The sequence below is a fragment of the Balaenoptera physalus genome (assembly GCF_965194825.1).
Source record: "Balaenoptera physalus genome assembly, chromosome: 3".
Lineage (NCBI taxonomy): Eukaryota > Metazoa > Chordata > Mammalia > Artiodactyla > Balaenopteridae > Balaenoptera > Balaenoptera physalus.
In genome coordinates this window covers 291,346-307,981 of record NC_138890.1, presented here as the reverse complement: position 1 = coordinate 307,981, position 16,636 = coordinate 291,346, and the positions used below count along the sequence as shown (strand labels likewise).

General features: G+C 61.4%; 1 protein-coding gene across 4 annotated transcripts; it reads left to right on the top strand.

Annotated features, from left to right (window-relative positions):
* Window positions 1-3,401: 3,401 nt before the first annotated feature.
* On the top strand, window positions 3,402-16,574 carry POLRMT (RNA polymerase mitochondrial). Of its 4 annotated transcripts, none has more exons than XM_082454413.1 (21): window positions 3,402-3,558; window positions 4,079-4,177; window positions 6,290-6,909; window positions 9,096-9,226; window positions 9,327-9,519; window positions 10,745-10,894; window positions 11,097-11,261; window positions 11,352-11,507; window positions 11,734-11,958; window positions 12,161-12,967; window positions 13,317-13,439; window positions 13,764-13,886; window positions 14,131-14,310; window positions 14,545-14,631; window positions 14,716-14,829; window positions 14,919-14,971; window positions 15,085-15,183; window positions 15,926-15,998; window positions 16,147-16,238; window positions 16,324-16,385; window positions 16,474-16,574. In XM_082454413.1, the coding sequence occupies exons 1-21, from the start codon at window positions 3,471-3,473 to the stop codon at window positions 16,521-16,523; spliced, it is 3,690 nt and encodes a 1,229-aa protein (XP_082310539.1). In that variant the 5' UTR covers window positions 3,402-3,470; the 3' UTR covers window positions 16,524-16,574. The 4 variants fall into 4 exon arrangements, with proteins under 4 accessions (XP_082310539.1, XP_082310538.1, XP_082310537.1 ...); XM_082454412.1 differs by having other exon boundaries at window positions 10,742-10,894; XM_082454411.1 differs by having other exon boundaries at window positions 4,079-4,282.
* Window positions 16,575-16,636: the final 62 nt, after the last annotated feature.

The window sequence follows — 16,636 nt, the reverse complement described above, 5'->3', positions numbered from 1 at the left end:
ATTCTCAGACAGAATGAGGAGAAGCAGTCAGACACAATAGAGGTCCATCTATGGGACATTCTGGAAAACCAACCCATGTGTGAACTGTCCGATGGGTGTCGCCCTCAGGGGCAATGATAGGGGACGTGAGGGGGTTTCAGGGGCTGGGTGTTCTTTGGAACACCCCTGTGTCCTGGAAAATTAATTGAACTGTATTCTTTCTTTTTTTTTTGGCCACGCCCACACGGCCTGTGGGATCTTAGTTCCCTGAACAGGGATGGAACCATGCCCCCTGCATTGGATATGCAGAGTCTTAACCACTGGACCACCAGGGAAGTCCCGTGAACTGTATTCTTGATGTGTGCACTGTTCATGTTCTACCTGAAAAATACACACGTGTGGTCTTTTTATGTACGTGAGTATTTGAGAGGCAGCCTCAGAAATGGTCGGACGAGTATTTTTTTTTTTTTTTTTTTTGGCTGTGCCATGCGGCTGGGGATCACATTTCACCGACCAGGGATCGAACCCGGACCCTTGGCAGTGAAATCGCGGAGTCTTAACCGCTGGACCGCCAGGGAATTCCCGGACGAGTTTTCTAATGGCAAGGTGCTCCGTCATAGCCAAGTGGCAACCTCATCCCTCATCCACGCTCAAATGCCCCCTCTTTTCACCGTTATGTCCTTGAATACCTTTTTTTCTCATCCCAAACCTGGGTAGGGCACATGCAGTGCCTTCTGTTCTCTGTCTCTGTGATTGGCTGAATAAAGACCCACAAAGATGTGTCCACATTCTAATCCCCAGAACCTGTGAATCTGACCTTATTTGGATAAAGAGTCTTGGCAGCTGCCATTACATTAAGATTTTCAAATGAGATCATCCTAGGTGCCCTAAATGCAGTCACAAGTACCCTTATGAGAGACACAGACACGGAGGAGAGGCCACGTGAAGGCGAAGGCAGAGACGGGAGGGACACGGCCACAAGCCCAGGATGCCTGGAGCCCCAGAAGCTGGAAGAAGCAGTAAGGACCCTCCCTGGGAGCCTCCGGATGGGGCACGGCTCTGTCCACACCCTGATTTCATCCCAGTGATACTAATTTTGGATGTCTTGTCTCCAGAAATATGAGAGAATTAATTTTTGTTGTTAGGGCACCAAGTTTGTGGTCGTTTGTTACGGTGGCCCCAGGAATCTGATGCCATGTCTTTCCATCTAGAGAGCATTCCTTGCCTTCCTCAACACATCTTCTTTTTTTTTTATTAATTTTTTATTGGAGTATAATTGATTTACAATGCTGTGTTAGTTTCAGGTGTAGAGCAAACTGAATCAGCTATGCATATACATATATCCACTCTTTTCTAGATTCTTTTCCCGTATAGGTCATTACAGAGTACTGAGTAGAGTTCCCTGTGCTACACGGTAGGTCCTTACTAGTTATCTGTTTTATATATGGTAGTGTGTGTATGTCCATCCCAATCTCCCAGTTTATCCCTCCCCACCCCCCAACACTTTTGAAGTCTCACAGAATGTCCCACAGCCTAAGTTCATCTGAACGTCTCTTGGTTCAGTTTGGGTGAAAAGTTTTGGGGAAGAACCCAGCACACGTGAACAGCTTCTGAAACACAGTCTTGCCCAAACCCCAACGTCTCGACGCCATGACCCCCTCTTAAGGACATCTGTCTCCACTTGTCTCATGTGTTATTCATATTTTCATGCTTAAGTTTTACAAGGAAATTTGATATCCCCATCAGGAGTGGAAAACCAGTGCCATACATTGACACATTGACAATAAGCTGTAAGAAGAAATACAAAGAGAAGAGACCATGTGACAAAAGTCTCCAATTGGCAGGACCCCAGCCCGGGAGCTGAGACAGGGGTAACACGCAGGTGGCACCAAGCGAGACCGCCCGTGTTTGAGCAGGGACTGAAAGGAGAATGGCTTCCTCACCGCCAAGATCCAAGATCCAGCTCTTGGGGAGATACTAGTTAGGGAATCTGATGTCCCAGAGAGTAGAAGAGGAAACTGAGGCAAAAGAATTCAGAAGTCTTGGCTTCCAGCCCAGGCTCCTGGCTCTCCCAGACTGCGGGGATACGAGGGGATGTCTCTAGGTCTTGGGGGGGCCAGGGCCAGCTGATTCAGTGACCCCCTCCCCCACCAGGCCAGGAAGGAAACCCTAGGTGTGAGCCAGGTCTGAGGTCACGGCCCCCCAGGGCATCTTGGGGTGGATTGGGGCGGGTTCGGGAGGATGCTGCTGTCTGTTGAAAACATTCCCAGCTGGTGGCATCACAGTGCACAGGCCCGCGTGGGCAGCTGCGTCTGGAATGTGCTGTCGAGAGGCGTCCAGACCTAGGAGTCTGGCCCTTCCAGAGTACAGGTCCGGCCTCCACTCTGGGTAGTGGGGAGACTGAAGTCTGAGCAACTGGGGACAGGTGGCAGCTTGAGCTGAGGCCCCTAAGGCCCACCGTGGTCTGGCCCCTGAGCACCCTTCCACCTTTGCCTCTGCTTCCTCTCTCCCAAACACTGCTCGAATTCCAACTTTCCACAGTTATTCCTGCCTCTCAGGGCCTTATTCCTGCCTCTCAGGGCCTTTGCACTCGCTTTGATTGCTGCCTGGAGCGCAGTTACACCATGTGTGCCTATTCTTATCCTTCACATACCAGCCAATCCCAGAGCAGACGCTCCCTCCCCTGACCTCAGTTTCCCCAACTGAATGATAAGGTGAGGCATGCCTTCCAGGTCTGATTCTAAAGTTTTGGCCCTGCTTACTCCTGAGTGGGATCTCCCTGGAGACCAGGGCTGAGATGCTCCAGGCTCCAGGGATTATTTCATTCCACTTGTCATCAAATCAACTTAGTTAGAGGTGAGTCTGCGCTCTCTGCCCCACTCCGTCCCTGGCCTTGGGAACTAGTGGGTAAACTGAGGCCAGAAAGAGTGAATGAGGGAAATGTCCAGGAAACACGATGACCCAGCTGACCGTTGGCTCTGCGACTTTGAGTCAGACGGATGTGGGCCTTCATTCCAGTCTCTCTAACATTTGTGCTGTGTGTCTTTGGGGAACTTGATTGACCTCTCTGAACCTCAGCTTCCTCCACAATAAACCGGAGATAGTAATAGTTCCCTCCCCAGAGCTATCTTTGGATCAATGAAGATCGCGGATAGGAATCTCTAAATTGCAGAACGCTGTCCTAATTATTTGTCGACTATTCCTTAAACAACAACAACAACAAAACCCAGGTTCCGGGTCCTTCCAAAGATGGCTTAGATTCTCGCAGTGTTGCCCAAGCAACGGCTCTGTCCCGCCCCGCCTCGACAGCGAACAGCCAATCAGAGGGCGCCACCGGCGCATGCCCCCCGCCTCCGGCGCCCCGCTGCCCCCTGGGAATTGTGGTTCTGTCGGCGCTCTCCAGGCGCGTGGTCCCTTCGCGGCCGCCGTAGGCCTTAGGACTACAACTCCCGGCGGGCGCGGGCGGCGCGGTGGTCCCGCGTGCTGGCAGCATGTCTGCCGTGCGCTGGGGCCGCGGCGCGGCGGGGTTCGGGAGGGCCCTGTGGCCGGCGGGCGCCCCCGGCCTCCTGGCCGAGGAAGGTAATGAAGGGGAGTCCCGGGACCGCTGCCCTGCCCCCCCACCCGCGGCCGTGACGTTTGGCTTCTCGACCCTCGGGATCCAGCTCCCTCCGACCTTTGCCCTTTGCCCTTGGGAGTTCTGGGGAACCCAGTGACTCGACGCAGCTTTCACTCGTCCTTGGCCCACTCTCCGGACAGGAGTCGGCGGGGCACTTTGATCTTCGACCCTTGATTTCTTTTGGAGCCCCATGACCCACTACTTACGGTTTAGGGTTTTTAACCTTTGAATTGTCTGTGCCTTAGTGCGACGAACATTTTATCCTCCACCCCACGCCCCAGTTTTCTTTTTTCCTTTGCCCGTGGTGTCCGCTACACTTTTGTCCTGTTAGTTTCTTTCCAGTGTGAGACCGGTGACCACTGACAGTTCCCACTGCCTTTAGGGTTCCTTTGCCCCGGATCCTGCGATTCCTGACCCTGTGAGGGCCCTCCCTCCCCGACCCCTGATGCCCGCCTCCTTCAGCCTCCCTGGTCTCTCCTGCAGGGGCCCTTGGTGGCGTCTGGGGCCGTAAGAGGAGCTCGACTGCCAGCCCTTGTGAGCAGGACCGCCGGAAGGACTGGGGCCATGCCGAGCTGCTGGAGGGTGAGCCTGACCCCCGAGGTCTGGGGCCTGAAGCCCCTTCCTCACTGTCCCCCCCGTCGGCAGCGCTGCTGGGAGCCGCCTCCCTGGTTCCCCACAGTGACCCCGGTGAGAAGGGATGTCAGTCTGTAAGGTGGGGTGACTCATGGGGTCCCGCTCTCTGGTGGTCCGAGGGCCCCCACGGTGAAGCGAGTGCTGTACACAGCGAGCTCTTGTAGTTCCCTCGTCCCAGCAGGGGCTCCCCCTTTCCAGATGAGACAGTCGAGGCCCAGATCTGTGGCTGGAGAGACTGGCTCAAGGCCACACACCGCTGCACGTGCAGAGCTGGGCTTTGAGCTGTGACTTGAGCAAGCTCAGTGGTCCTGGCTCAGCTTCCTGGGCTTGGGTGCATGATGGGGTCTAGTGGTCATTGTCACCTGGGATGGACAGCCAGGTCCTGGTGGCCTCTGTAGCAAGTGGGGGGCATCTGTCCTTCTCGCCACCTCACTGTCCTCTCCTTCCCAGACGTCCAGTGCCTCCTGCTTCCCCTCCTGTCCCTCGTCCAGTGTGTGTCCCCCAGCCAGGAGTGGGGTGGGGGAGGCTTTGAAAAACACCTAATTTCAGAAAACCCCAAACACACAGAAGTGAAGCCACAGGTCCCACGCGCTTCAAGAGCAACCTTCTTTTCGTTTCTCACCCATCTCATTATTTTAAAGCTAAGCCCAGGGTCTGGAAATCTGAATCACTTCATCTCACTCCCCAGCCTTGAACCGTCCAACTGTTTCCTCTCTCACAGAATAATCTCCAGACCCCCACTGAGGGCCATAGACCTCCGGGCCTTTGCCTACCTCCTCGGCTTCTGGCATCAGGAGCTTTGCACCTGCTTGTCCCGGGTCACCCCCCAGGTGGCTCAGATGCGGCCGCCTCCGAGGGAAACCTGTGCCCACATCCTGCTTCTGCCTCGTGTCCTGCCCCACGCTTTGCCGCCGGACAGTCTCCCGCACGTGCAGAAAGGGTCTGCTGAGTCTCCGGTCACTGGGGCCAGGGCCGCACCTGTGTTTCTGCTCTGGGCCAGCTCTCTCTGGGGCCGATGTTGTAGTGAGACAGGCGCAGGCAGGAGATGGATACCCTTGGTCCTCACGTTCGTGGATTCTGTGTTTGCAAAGTCTCCTACCAGCTGAACTTGTAACCCCAAAGCCAATGCATGCCTTCCCAGCTGAGGTGGAGCTGGGCGACTCCCTGTCAACAGGCGTCCTTTTCAGGGTGTATCTGGTGCCACGTTTTTGCATTTTGTGCTGTTTGTTGGTGGTTCTGCAGTTTAAAATGGCCCCAGGCGTGGTGCTGGGGTGCTGTCTAGTTTCCTCAGCTCAAGGGGGCTGTGACGTGCCTTTTGTAGAAAATCTGCGTGTTCGACAAGCTTTGTTGAGGAATGAGTTGTAGAAGTATTGGCTGTGAGTTCAGTGTTAGTGAATCAGCAGTACACAGGAAATAAGATATCTCAGATGAGAACTCACAAAACAGGGTTATGTGTGGACCTGTTGGTGGAAATGTGACCATGGGCTCTCAGGAGCCCCGTGTTTGCCTGGGAGTGGTGGTTCCCTGTTCACCAGCTCAGTGGCCTGAAACTCTGTAGAACAGAACTGCCCCAGGTCCTGAGAGCTGACTGTCGGTGAAGTGGCACAGGGCAGCGGCGGGCTGTGAATTGTCTGTGTGTGGGGGGATAATGGCACGTGCAAAGGCCCTGAGGCCATTACAGATGGAGTGGGGGTGGGAGGTGCAGGGAGGCGCCGGCACCTGGGTGGATTTTGAAGGCAGAGCCCTGAGGAGGCGCTCACGGGCTGCATGTAGAGGGGGAGAGTCGCAGACGACCTGTGACTTTTGGTCGGACTGGGAAGGACAGAGCTTGGGGGGGGTGGGGGAAGACACAGAGAGGCAGGTTGTGGGCAACACCGGGAGCCTGTTCGGGACGTGGGGTTCGAGTGGCTCGGGTGGATGGGTGCTGGTTGGGTGGGCGGGGCGTGCGTGGCCGACGAGGTAAGTCTAGGGACGTTTGCGGTGGTCAGCAGACACACAGGGCTGAGGTCTCTCGCCTCCTGGGCAGCGGGGTCCCCTGACGTCTCGCCCTCTGCCCCACAGTGCTCAAGGCGCGGGTGCGGCAGCTGCAGGCCGAGGGCGTGGCAGAGGTGACGGTGAAGAGGGTGGCCAAGAGGGTGGCCGTGGCTCGAGCCCCGGAGGCCGGCGGCGCCCAGCCACCCAGGCAGGCCCAGGCAGGGGCCGAGGGGGCCGCCCCCATGCTCAGCAGCCGCTGGGCGCAGAAACTGGATGACGATCAGCGGCTGATGGAGAGGCGCAAGCAGCGGCTGGAGGGGAAGCTGCAGAAGCACGTGGAGAAGGTGGCCTGGCAAAAGCAGCTGCGCTCGGAGCCCCGGCTGCTGAGCAGGAAGCTGGCGAGCCAGCTGCAGCACTGGGAGCAGGGGGCGACCCGGAGCCCGTGGGAGGAGCAGCTGGCGCAGCTGCTGCAGGAGGCCCCGCAGGGGCGGAGCGGCGAGGCGGCGGCGGCCCCGGCGGACAGAGGCCCCGAGTCGCGTCTGGAGGGCCAGCGGCAGAGGCTCCTGTCCTTCTTTGAGTGCTGCCTGCTCACGGGCAACCTGCCCCTGGCCCACCACGTGCTGGTCACCCACCACAGCAAGTCCCAGCAGCAGCGGCTGCTCACACTCTCCATGTACAACCTGGTCATGCTCGGCTGGGCTCGCCAGGTGAGTGGCTGGGCCCCGGGAGCGAGTGCCCCGGGGCCAGAGGCAGAAGCCAACTTGGGGGCACTTAGATTCGAACCCTTGTCTTTTAGCCCCAGGGCTCAGGCCTTTGTCTTTTATTGTTTTAATAATTCTTTAGGCTTGTCGATTATGAGTCACACGTGGCCTTCAAAGCAAAGTGGGAAAATGACCAAAAGAGCAGGAAGAAGCTGTGCTCTGGTTCAGAGCATTTCCTTCTGGTTACTTGACCACGGCTCTGGTGTGAGGGGCGCTGCAGACCCTTCTTGGGGCTGCGACCTCAGTGCTTTCCATCTAGCTTGTTCTTGTCTCGAGTTTCCTAGGTGGGATCCTTCTTTTTAATGCAGACATTCACAGCTGTGAATTTCCCTCTGGGAACAGCTGTAGCTGCTTCCCTCTCCCACGTTTTCTGTTTTCTCCTGCGATTTCTCCTCTGACCCGTGGCTGCTTAGGAGAGTTGCTTAAGTGCCCTTGCGGTGAAAACTTCCCCAACACCCTCCCTCCCGTGGGTCTGTGGCCTCATTTGAGGAGCAGCAGGGAAAGCGTTAGTGCCGGGCAAACAAGGGAAACAGCTGTGTGAAGACACAGGTGCAACTCGCTAAGGCAGGTTGGCGGCAGGGACTTCGCTGTGCTGACTCACGCACAGAACGCGGCCCAGAGCCGCCTGATAGCGCTGGGAGGCTTCCAGGGGCTCTACAGCGACAGTCACAGGGAGCTTCTTGCCTGCATTGTCTTTGCAGGAGGGCACTCAGTTCCCAGGAGTTAGTCTGCCTTCCCAGGTCTCTGGCTTCCGGCGTCCCCCCCCCACAAAGGGTCCTGTTACGGCAGCATATTTCTGATTAGATGAGCTTCCTGGGGCTGCTGAACAAATGAACACAAACCGGGAGGCTTAAAGCAGCAGAAGTTTGTTTTCTTTTAGTCCCAGCGGCCAGACATCCGAGGTCAGGGCGTGGCAGGGCCACACTCCCTCTGGAGGCTCCAGGGGAGGGTGCTTCGCGCCTCTGCCAGCTCCTGGGTCTGCGATGTCCCTTGGGCTGTGGCCGCATCCCTCTGATCTCCGCCTCAGTGGTCACACGGCCTCCTCCAGTGTGACCTCATCCTAACTGCACCTGCAGGGACCCTGTTTCCAAATAAGGCCCTTTTCTGAGGTTCCAGGTGGATGTGAGTTTTGGGGGCCCTAGGCAGCCAGCCTATGTCGAGCAGGCCTGGCTGCCGCCCAGACCTGAGTTTAGTCCCGTTCTGCCGTGTGCTCCCCGTGGCCACACCCCTCCCTTCCCTCTGCGCCTCGGGTTTCCCATCTTGGGAGGAGTGAGGGCTGTAATCCAGGGCTCCAACCCCGTGTGTGTGTGTGTTTAACACTGTGAAGGTTCGAATGCATGTTTTCATGGTGGTGGTGAACATTACTGTTGAATTTTTTTTTTTTCTTTCTTTTAATAAAAGTTGTTTCCACTTTTTATTTATTTGGCTGCATCAGGTCTTAGTTGTGGCTCGCGGGATTTAGAGCGCAGGCTCGGTAGTTGTGGCGCACGGGCTTAGTTGCTCCGTGGCATGTGGGATTTTCCCGGACCAGGGATCGAACCCGTCTCCCCTGCATTGGCAGGAGGATTCTTAACCACTGCGCCACCAGGGAAGTACTCCTACCGTGAGTTTTTAGAGGTAGGATAGATGGGCTGAATCTAGACCAGCAGCGTCCAGTAGACCTTTCTGTGACGTTGCCAGTGTTCTTCATCTGCTCCAGCCTCCTGTTGCTGCTGAACCGAGTATTTAATTTAAACTAAGCTAAGTGGCCGGTATGGTTGGTGACTACCGGACTGATCGCCCCCCCTTCCCCCCGCACCCCGGGCCGTGCAGACAAGCACCTAGGACCCAGTTGCTGGCACGTGGTCTGGGGTGGCAGCACCTCTCAGACAGGGTGCAGGACACATGGCGGGGTGCTGGGAATGCCTCTCTCTGGAAGGGTCTGTGGCATCTCTCCTGAGCCACCAGTGGGCTGGAGGAAAAACCGCAGGGGAAGGTAGCGGGGAGGCCTGTGTGGAGGAAGGAGGCCCGGTCGTCGGGAAACTGGGTAGAGGAGCAGGTGGGCAGCAGGGAGCATTGTGGGCCGAGCTGGGGCCTCCCTTCCGCCCACACCCGGCCCCCCCACAGGCCCTCACCCCGCTTGGTTCCTCCAGGGCTCCTTCAAAGAGCTGATGTACGTGTTCTTCATGCTGAAAGATGCCGGCCTCGCCCCGGACCTGCGGTCCTACGCGGCTGCCCTGCAGTGCATGGGGCGCCTGGACCAGGATGCTGGCACCATCCGAAGGTGGGTGGGTCGGTGTGGGGTGGCCTGGCTGAGCTGGGGGCTGGGATCCCTGGGGCTCCCCAGGCACCGGCGCTGTGAGCCAGGTGTGTGTGCCCTGCAGGTGCCTGAAGCAGATGGCGCAGGACGGGCTACAGCTGCAGGGGCTCTTCACGGCTGTGCCGCTGAGCGCCGAGGAGCGGGCTGAGCTCCTGCGGGCTGTGCGCAAGGCCAAGCCCGCCTTCACCCCCCCGCGGCCGCCTGCGCCCCCGCCCCAGGTCAACACCTCGCCGCTGCTCCGGGAGATCTACGCCAAGGTGAGCTGGGGCCTGTGGCCTGGCACCTGCCGGGAGCGGGGGGCCGGGGGGGAGGTGTTGTCTCTGGGCGCCTCGGCCCCTCCCCGCCTCTCTTGGCGGGGTCGGCCCCACCCAACCCCATGCTGGCGGGAGGGAGGCTGTTGTGGGGGGCCCACGCTGCACCGTCCTCGGTTTCCACGTGGCAGTGCAGCCGTGGGCCGAGCGTCGGGGTGTCGCAGGGCCTGTGTGCCCTCCCTAAGACTGGACAGCTAACTCCGCAGGCGGCAGGCAGCGGGCGAGGCCGCATCGCCTCCCAGGGTGGAGTAGAGCATGACACCTTGAGGCACTGGGTTTTTTCTTTTTACTGGGACATAATTCTCCTATTCTACAGTTCACCTTTTAAAGTGTAATTCAGTATTTTTTTTTTTTTAGTACATTGATCTCTATGTAATTCCAGAACATTCCATTATCCCAAAAGGAAGCCCGTCCCCATCAGCAGTCAGTCCCCACCCCCCCCCACCCCCGCACCAGCCCCTGACAACCACTAGCCACTAACTCTCTGTGGATCTGCCTGTTCTGGACAGTTCCCGTCAATGGAATCACACCCTGTGTGTCCTTCTGTGTCTGGCTTCTCTCACTGAGCATCGTGTTCTCAGGGTCCATCCACGCTATAGCGAGTGTCAGGGCTTCACCCCTTCTCAGGGTTGAGTGATGTTCCCGTGTGTGGAGGGACCACATTGTGTTTATCTATCATCTGTTGATGGACACTTCGGTCGTTTCTAGTTTTTAAGCATCGTGAACTGTGCTGCTGTGGCTGTGGACAGGTCTTTGTGTAGATGTATATTTTGGATTCTCAGTGTGTTGGGTTTTGCTATTTTTAATTTATCTATTTTTGGAAGGGTCACACGTTCACACAGTTGCAAGTTTAAAGAGAAAACAGCAGCATCCGGGGACTTGCACTGTCTTCCTGGGTGTCCTGCCCGCCTGGCAAGGCCAGCAGATGTGGTTACACCAGCATCGTTGTCTCACTATCCTGGGCCCTGCTCTCCCCCCAGCGTTAAGGATGGATGATTTTCAGGAGACTTGGGAAAATGACTGTGATTCTGCCATGGGGGTGGGTGGGGGTCCTGGCACGTGTAGGGTGGGCAGCTGCTCTTCTTGACCTCGGGTGTGGATGGAACCCTGGGGGACTCAGGTCGAGAGGTCAGGCACCGGGACCTCACCACCAGCCTGTTGCCACCAGCAGGACCCCACTGTGTCCTACCCGAGGCTGCACTTGTCCCTGAAGGAGCTGCAGGGCCTCTTCCGACAGCAGCTTCGCGTGGAGATGGCCACCACTGTCACCGTGGAGTCCGTGGAGAAGGTTCCACTGCTGACCAAGGAGGTCCTGCATGCGGTAAGGGGCTGGGGGGTGATCCGCTCTGGCCAAGCTGGGCGTCCCCTGCCTGGGCAGGGTCGCGTGGGGGAGGGCGGCTGCACGGCACCCCCCCCACCCCACCCCCACTGAGCCAGGCACTGCCAGGCGTAGGGCTGGGGCCTCGCGGGCTGCAGGGTTGGGTGGGCACGGTGATGACTCCTTGTGTACCCCCTCCCCCCAGCGGAAGACCCTGGCAGGCTTGCGCACCCGATGGAGGACGGCGCTGTACCGGGAGCTGCAAGAGACCAAGGAGAGCGAGGCCCACGCTGCTCGAGAAGGCCGCCTCTCACTCTTCCCGTACCTGTGCCTGCTCAGCGAGAAGGAGATTGTGGGGATGCTGCTGCAGGTGCGCACGGGGCCGGGGGGAGGGGCTGCTGGGGGTGCGCCTGTGGGGTCCACATGGAGCGCGGGGCTCATGGCGCTCGCTGCCCTCCAGACCCTGCAGGCGCTGCCCGCGCAAGGAGAGTCACTTCTCTTCCTGGCGCACGAGCTGGGTCTGCGTGTCTTCAAGAGGAAGCAGCTCAGAAACGAGGTGCAGGAACTGGAGCAGCGCTACTCCAAGTACCTGCACCTGCTGGCCTCCGACACCCAGGTGAGGCCCAGGAAGCCTGGGTGGGGAAACCCAGGCGTTGAGCGGAGGTCCCCTCCCCTCTCTCCTCTCCCCTTTCCTGAGGCGACCAGATTTGCCCCCAGACTCCACCTCATTTTCCTCACCTAGCCCTGGGATAGCAGTCAGCTCACCCCTCCCTGGGGGTGGGCGGAGGTCTCCAGCTCTGCACCCAGACCCTCATCCCCCTGAGCCACCTTCCCGCTTGCAGGTGGCGGAACCATGCCTGCCACGGCAGCATTGGGAGGCACTGGGGGTGCCTGAGGCCCCCCACGAGCAGCCCTGGCCCATGTCAGTGGTGGTGCAGCTGGGAAAGCAGCTGGCGGAGGTGCTGGTGCGGGCCGCGCAGATGCCCAGCAGCCTGGCAGCGCCCCGGAGCCCAGGCACGCTCATCCCTGTGCTCTACCACGTGTACTCCTTCCGCAGCTTCCGCCAGGTGGGCCACCGTGGGGACGGGCCTGCGAGGAGGCCGCGGGCTCCTGGTGGTGCAGGGCCCCTGGGCCATGGTGGGATCCTGCCAGAATTCTGCTGTGGCCCTGGACCTGGTCTCAGGGTCGGGGCATCTGAGGGGACCCCAGGGCCCTCCTCCACTGCCTTTGGGGCAGCCCCCGAACCTTCTCCGCCTGCCCCGCCCCCAGATCGGGATCCTGAAGCCTCACCCGGCCTTCACGCAGCTGCTGGAGACGGCGGCAGAGCGCACACTGACCTTTGAGTCGACGGACGTGCCCATGCTGTGCCCACCACTGCCCTGGACGTCGCCCCACTCGGGTGCCTTCCTGCTGAGCCCCACCAAGATGATGCGCTCTGTGGAGGGCAGCCAGCAGCACCAGCTCCTGCTGGAGCGCTGCCCGCCTGCCGAGCTGCACGGTGCCCTGGATGCCCTCACCCAGCTGGGCAACTGTGCCTGGCGGGTCAACGGGCGCATACTGGACCTGGTGCTGGAGCTCTTCACTGACAAGGGCTGCCCTCGCCTGGGCGTGCCCGCCCCGCCCTCCGAGGCCCCCCGGCCACCCGAGGGCCGTCAGGCTCCCAAGGGCTGCTTGCTGCCCGAGGTCTCGCCTGCCGAAAAGGCTGAGATGCGGCGGGAGCTGGCCCGGCGCCTGAAGGTGGCACGGGAGATGCAGAGCCTGCGCGCCGATGCACTGTACCGCCTGTCGCTGGCCCAGCACCTGCGGCACCGCGTCTTTTGGCTGCCGCACAACATGGACTTCCGCGGCCGGACCTATCCCTGCTCACCGCATTTCAACCACCTGGGCAGTGACCTGGCCCGCGCACTGCTGGAGTTCGCCCAGGGCCGCCCACTCGGTCCCCACGGCCTCAACTGGCTCAAGATACACCTGGTCAACCTCACAGGGCTCAAGAAGCGCGAGTCGCTGCAGGCACGCCGGGACTATGCGGACGAGCTGATGGAGGACATCCTAGACTCGGCGGACCGCCCCATGACGGTGGGTGGCGTGGGGAGGACAGCGGCTGGGCCCTGACCCCTGACCCCTGACCGCTCTCCTGGCCGCCGTGGCGCCCACCTCAGACCCATGCAGGCACCCCCCACCCCCTGCTTCTTCCCAGGCACCCTTCTGCTTGTCTTTCCCTCTGTCCTGGGCCATCGGCAGCCTCCCATGCCACAATAGGCCTCCCTCCAGGCTGACCCCTCCCTGGTCTATCACTCCTGTCGTCTCTCCACGCCATTCAGGGCCTCCCGGTGTCCCCACGCCACCTGGGCCCGCCCAGGAAGTGCCCCCAGGCTGGCTCTGACCCCACCGGGCCTGGCCTCACCCAGCCCGCTGCTTCCTGCAGGGCCGCAAGTGGTGGATGGAGGCAGACGAGCCCTGGCAAGCCTTGGCCTGCTGCATGGAGGTCGCCCAGGCGGTGCGTGCCCCCGACCCCACCGCCTATGTCTCCCACTTCCCGGTCCACCAGGTGAGCTGGGGGACTCCGGTGTGGAGCGTGCCCGGCCCTTGTGGGCGCCTGCCAAAGGTGTCTCGCTCGGGTTGAGGTGCCGAGGGATGGCACGGGTGCCCGGCACCTGCCCCTCCCACTCTGACAGGCTGGTGTTCCCATGGTGAGCAGCTTGTGCAGACGCGCCCCCGCCCTTCCTGTGCCTCGGTTCCGCTTTGTGGGGGCTGCTGCCCGCCTGTCACTGTGGGAGGTCCAGGGAGCACCCCGTGAGCCGAGCTGGGGAAGCCTGGAGCTCGCCTTGCCCGCCCCTCGCTCCCTGCTCCTCACCCTCCACCCGTCGCCCAGGATGGCTCCTGTAACGGCCTGCAGCACTACGCCGCCCTGGGCCGGGACAGCGTGGGGGCCGCCTCCGTCAACCTGTTGCCCTTGGACCTGCCGCAGGACGTGTACAGTGAGGTGGCTGCACAGGTGCGCACCCACCCCGCCCCCGCTTGTTCTTATCCCCCAGACCCACCCGGGTCTGTCTTTCGAACATCTGGGTGCCGTGGACCCCACTGCCACGGCCGCCAACTGTCACGTGACCCGGCAGTCAGGCAGGGTTCCTGGGGGACGTGTCGGGGGGCGATGGTGAGGTCCACGGGAAGAGAAGGAGCCTCGGGGTGGGCGGCTTCAGGGTGGGCAGGGCCCTGCCCACTGACCCCCGCTCCTCCAGGTGGAGGTGTTCCGCAGGCAGGACGCCGAACAGGGTGTGCGGGTGGCCCAGGTGCTGGAGGGTTTCATCAGCCGCAAGGTGGTCAAGCAGACGGTGATGACCGTCGTGTACGGGGTCACCCGCTACGGGGGCCGCCTGCAGATCGAGAAGCGCCTCCGGGAGATCCACGACTTCCCCCAGGTGCGCGGGGCCGAGACTCCAGATCCTGCCGGCCACTGTCCGGTAGCAGGTGGCCGCTGGGCAGCCGGCGGTCCTGACACAGGGTCTTGTCTCTGCCCACCGTGGGGTCCTCCAGCGGGGTCCATGGGAGCGAGCCCACCCCCTCAGAGTGTGCGAGGTCACTGGCCCAGGGCCATCAGGCGGCGTGGAGGGAACCTGGGCCCCGCCCACGCCCTCCCCTCACCCTCTCCCCAGGACTTCGTGTGGGAGGCTTCTCACTACCTCGTGCGCCAGGTGTTCAACAGCCTGCAGGAGATGTTCTCGGGCACCCGGTCCATCCAGGTGAGGCCTCATCTTCCCCCTGCCCCCGCCTCGGCCGTGGCTCCCCAGACCCGGCCCCCCTGAGCCCGGTGTCCATCCCTGCAGCGCTGGCTGACCGAGAGCGCCCGGCTCATCTCCCACACGGGCTCGGCCGTGGAGTGGGTCACGCCCCTGGGCATCCCCGTCATCCAGCCCTACCACCGTGACTCCAAGGTCATGGTATGTGCGGCCCCCCCCTTGCCCCGCCCCTGCCCCGCTGCGCCAGGCAGGACTCAGCGCCCCCTGCCCCTACTGCCCCTACCCTGCAGATCAAAGGCGGGCTCCAGAGCCTCACCTTCAGCAGCAGCGTGGACACCAGCCAGTGAGTGCACGGAGGGGGGGGCGGTGGGGGGGCTGGGGCGCCTGGGCCGGGAGGCCACTGGGGTCGGGCCGGGCTGAGGCTCCAGAGTCCCCCACCTTGCACCCCGCCCCCAGGAAGCCCAACACGCTGAAGCAGAAGAACGGCTTCCCGCCCAACTTCATCCACTCGCTGGACTCCTCGCACATGATGCTCACGGCCCTGCACTGCTACAGGTGCACCAGGGCTGGGGACCCCGCGGTGGGTGCCGCCCGCTGGAGATGGGGTCAGGCGAGGACCGAAGCCGTGGGGGCCTGGGGGACCTGGTGCCCCGGAGGCGACAGGCCGCGAGGCAGGGAGGGGTTGGGATGCGGCTGACTGGGCGGGGGAGGGGCTCCAAGTGTGAAGCTGGCCCTCGGAGGGTCCCCGGGCCCGGCCTGCTGTGTGGGCTGCTCTTGATGTGTGTGGACCTGCCGGGGCAGGCAGCGGTGTCTAGTTTCTCACGGTTCTGTTAGAAACAGCTGCTCCTGTGGGGGGGGTGTGGCCGCACTGAGCCAGACTGCTGTGGGAGTTCTGTGTTCCTGTGCCCTCCAGGGGTGGCTTGGGGACCCCTGGGATGGAGCCCTGTGGTGGAAGGGGGCCCAGCCTCAGCCACCCCCTACGGGAAGCTGAGAATCAGTTGGGCGGCAGTTGGGGGTAGGGTGGCAAAGAGGCTTCTTCCTAAGAGGAGAACTTGTCACTTGCCTGCTGAGGGGCACGTGTGGCGCACAGACAGCTGCTGGAGTGCGCGGGGGTGAGGGGCGAGAGGAGAGTGGGCGTCACTGGACAGTGGGCCCCCCTGGCTGAGCGGTGGGGAGGGGCTTGAGGTGAGAGCTGGGCCAGTGCTGGGCCAGTGCTGGGCGGCGGGGGGGTGTGGATTGTGAGGGAGGAGACCTCAAGGCGTGGCCTCTCCACGGGGGCCCCTCACTGCTGCTGCAGGAAGGGCCTGACCTTCGTCTCGGTGCACGACTGCTTCTGGACCCACGCCGCTGACGTTGCGGTCATGAACCAGGTGCAGGCCCACCCCCACTAGGGCGGACACCCCCGGCTCTTGCGCCCCCAACCTCAACCCCTCCTGACCTGGGAAGCCCGGTCCCCCTGCCCCTTGGGCCTGGTTCCTGGCTGCTGACGCCCCCCACCCCCCCACCCCCCTGCCGCAGGTCTGCCGTGAGCAGTTCGTCCGTCTGCACAGCCAGCCCATTCTCCACAACCTATCCAGGTTCCTGATCAAGCGGTTCTGCTCCGACCCCAGGTGAGGCACCCCCAGCCCAGCACCGCAGTGGCCGCTCCCTCCCCAGGCCGCCCCGGCCTTACCCCCACCCCGCCTTTGCCTTCAGGACCTCCAAGAGCATCTGGGTCTCCAGGCTGATGGACACGCTGCTGTCTGTGCCCAAGGCAGGTGAGGCCCAGGGCTGGACGGCCCCTCACAGGGCTGGGGGCAGGGCCTTCCCCAGGGCCCGCCCCCAGCCTTCTGCTCTGCTCCGTAGGGACCTTCAACCTGGAGCAGGTGAAGCACTCCACGTACTTCTTCAGCTGACGGCCAGTGCTGCCTCCCTGTACTTTAGTGTGAATAAAGGGTCTGTCACCACGTGGGGGCTGCTTGCCTCGGGGAGGGGCGGGCTGCGCGCTGGGTCCGGGCAGAGCGATCAG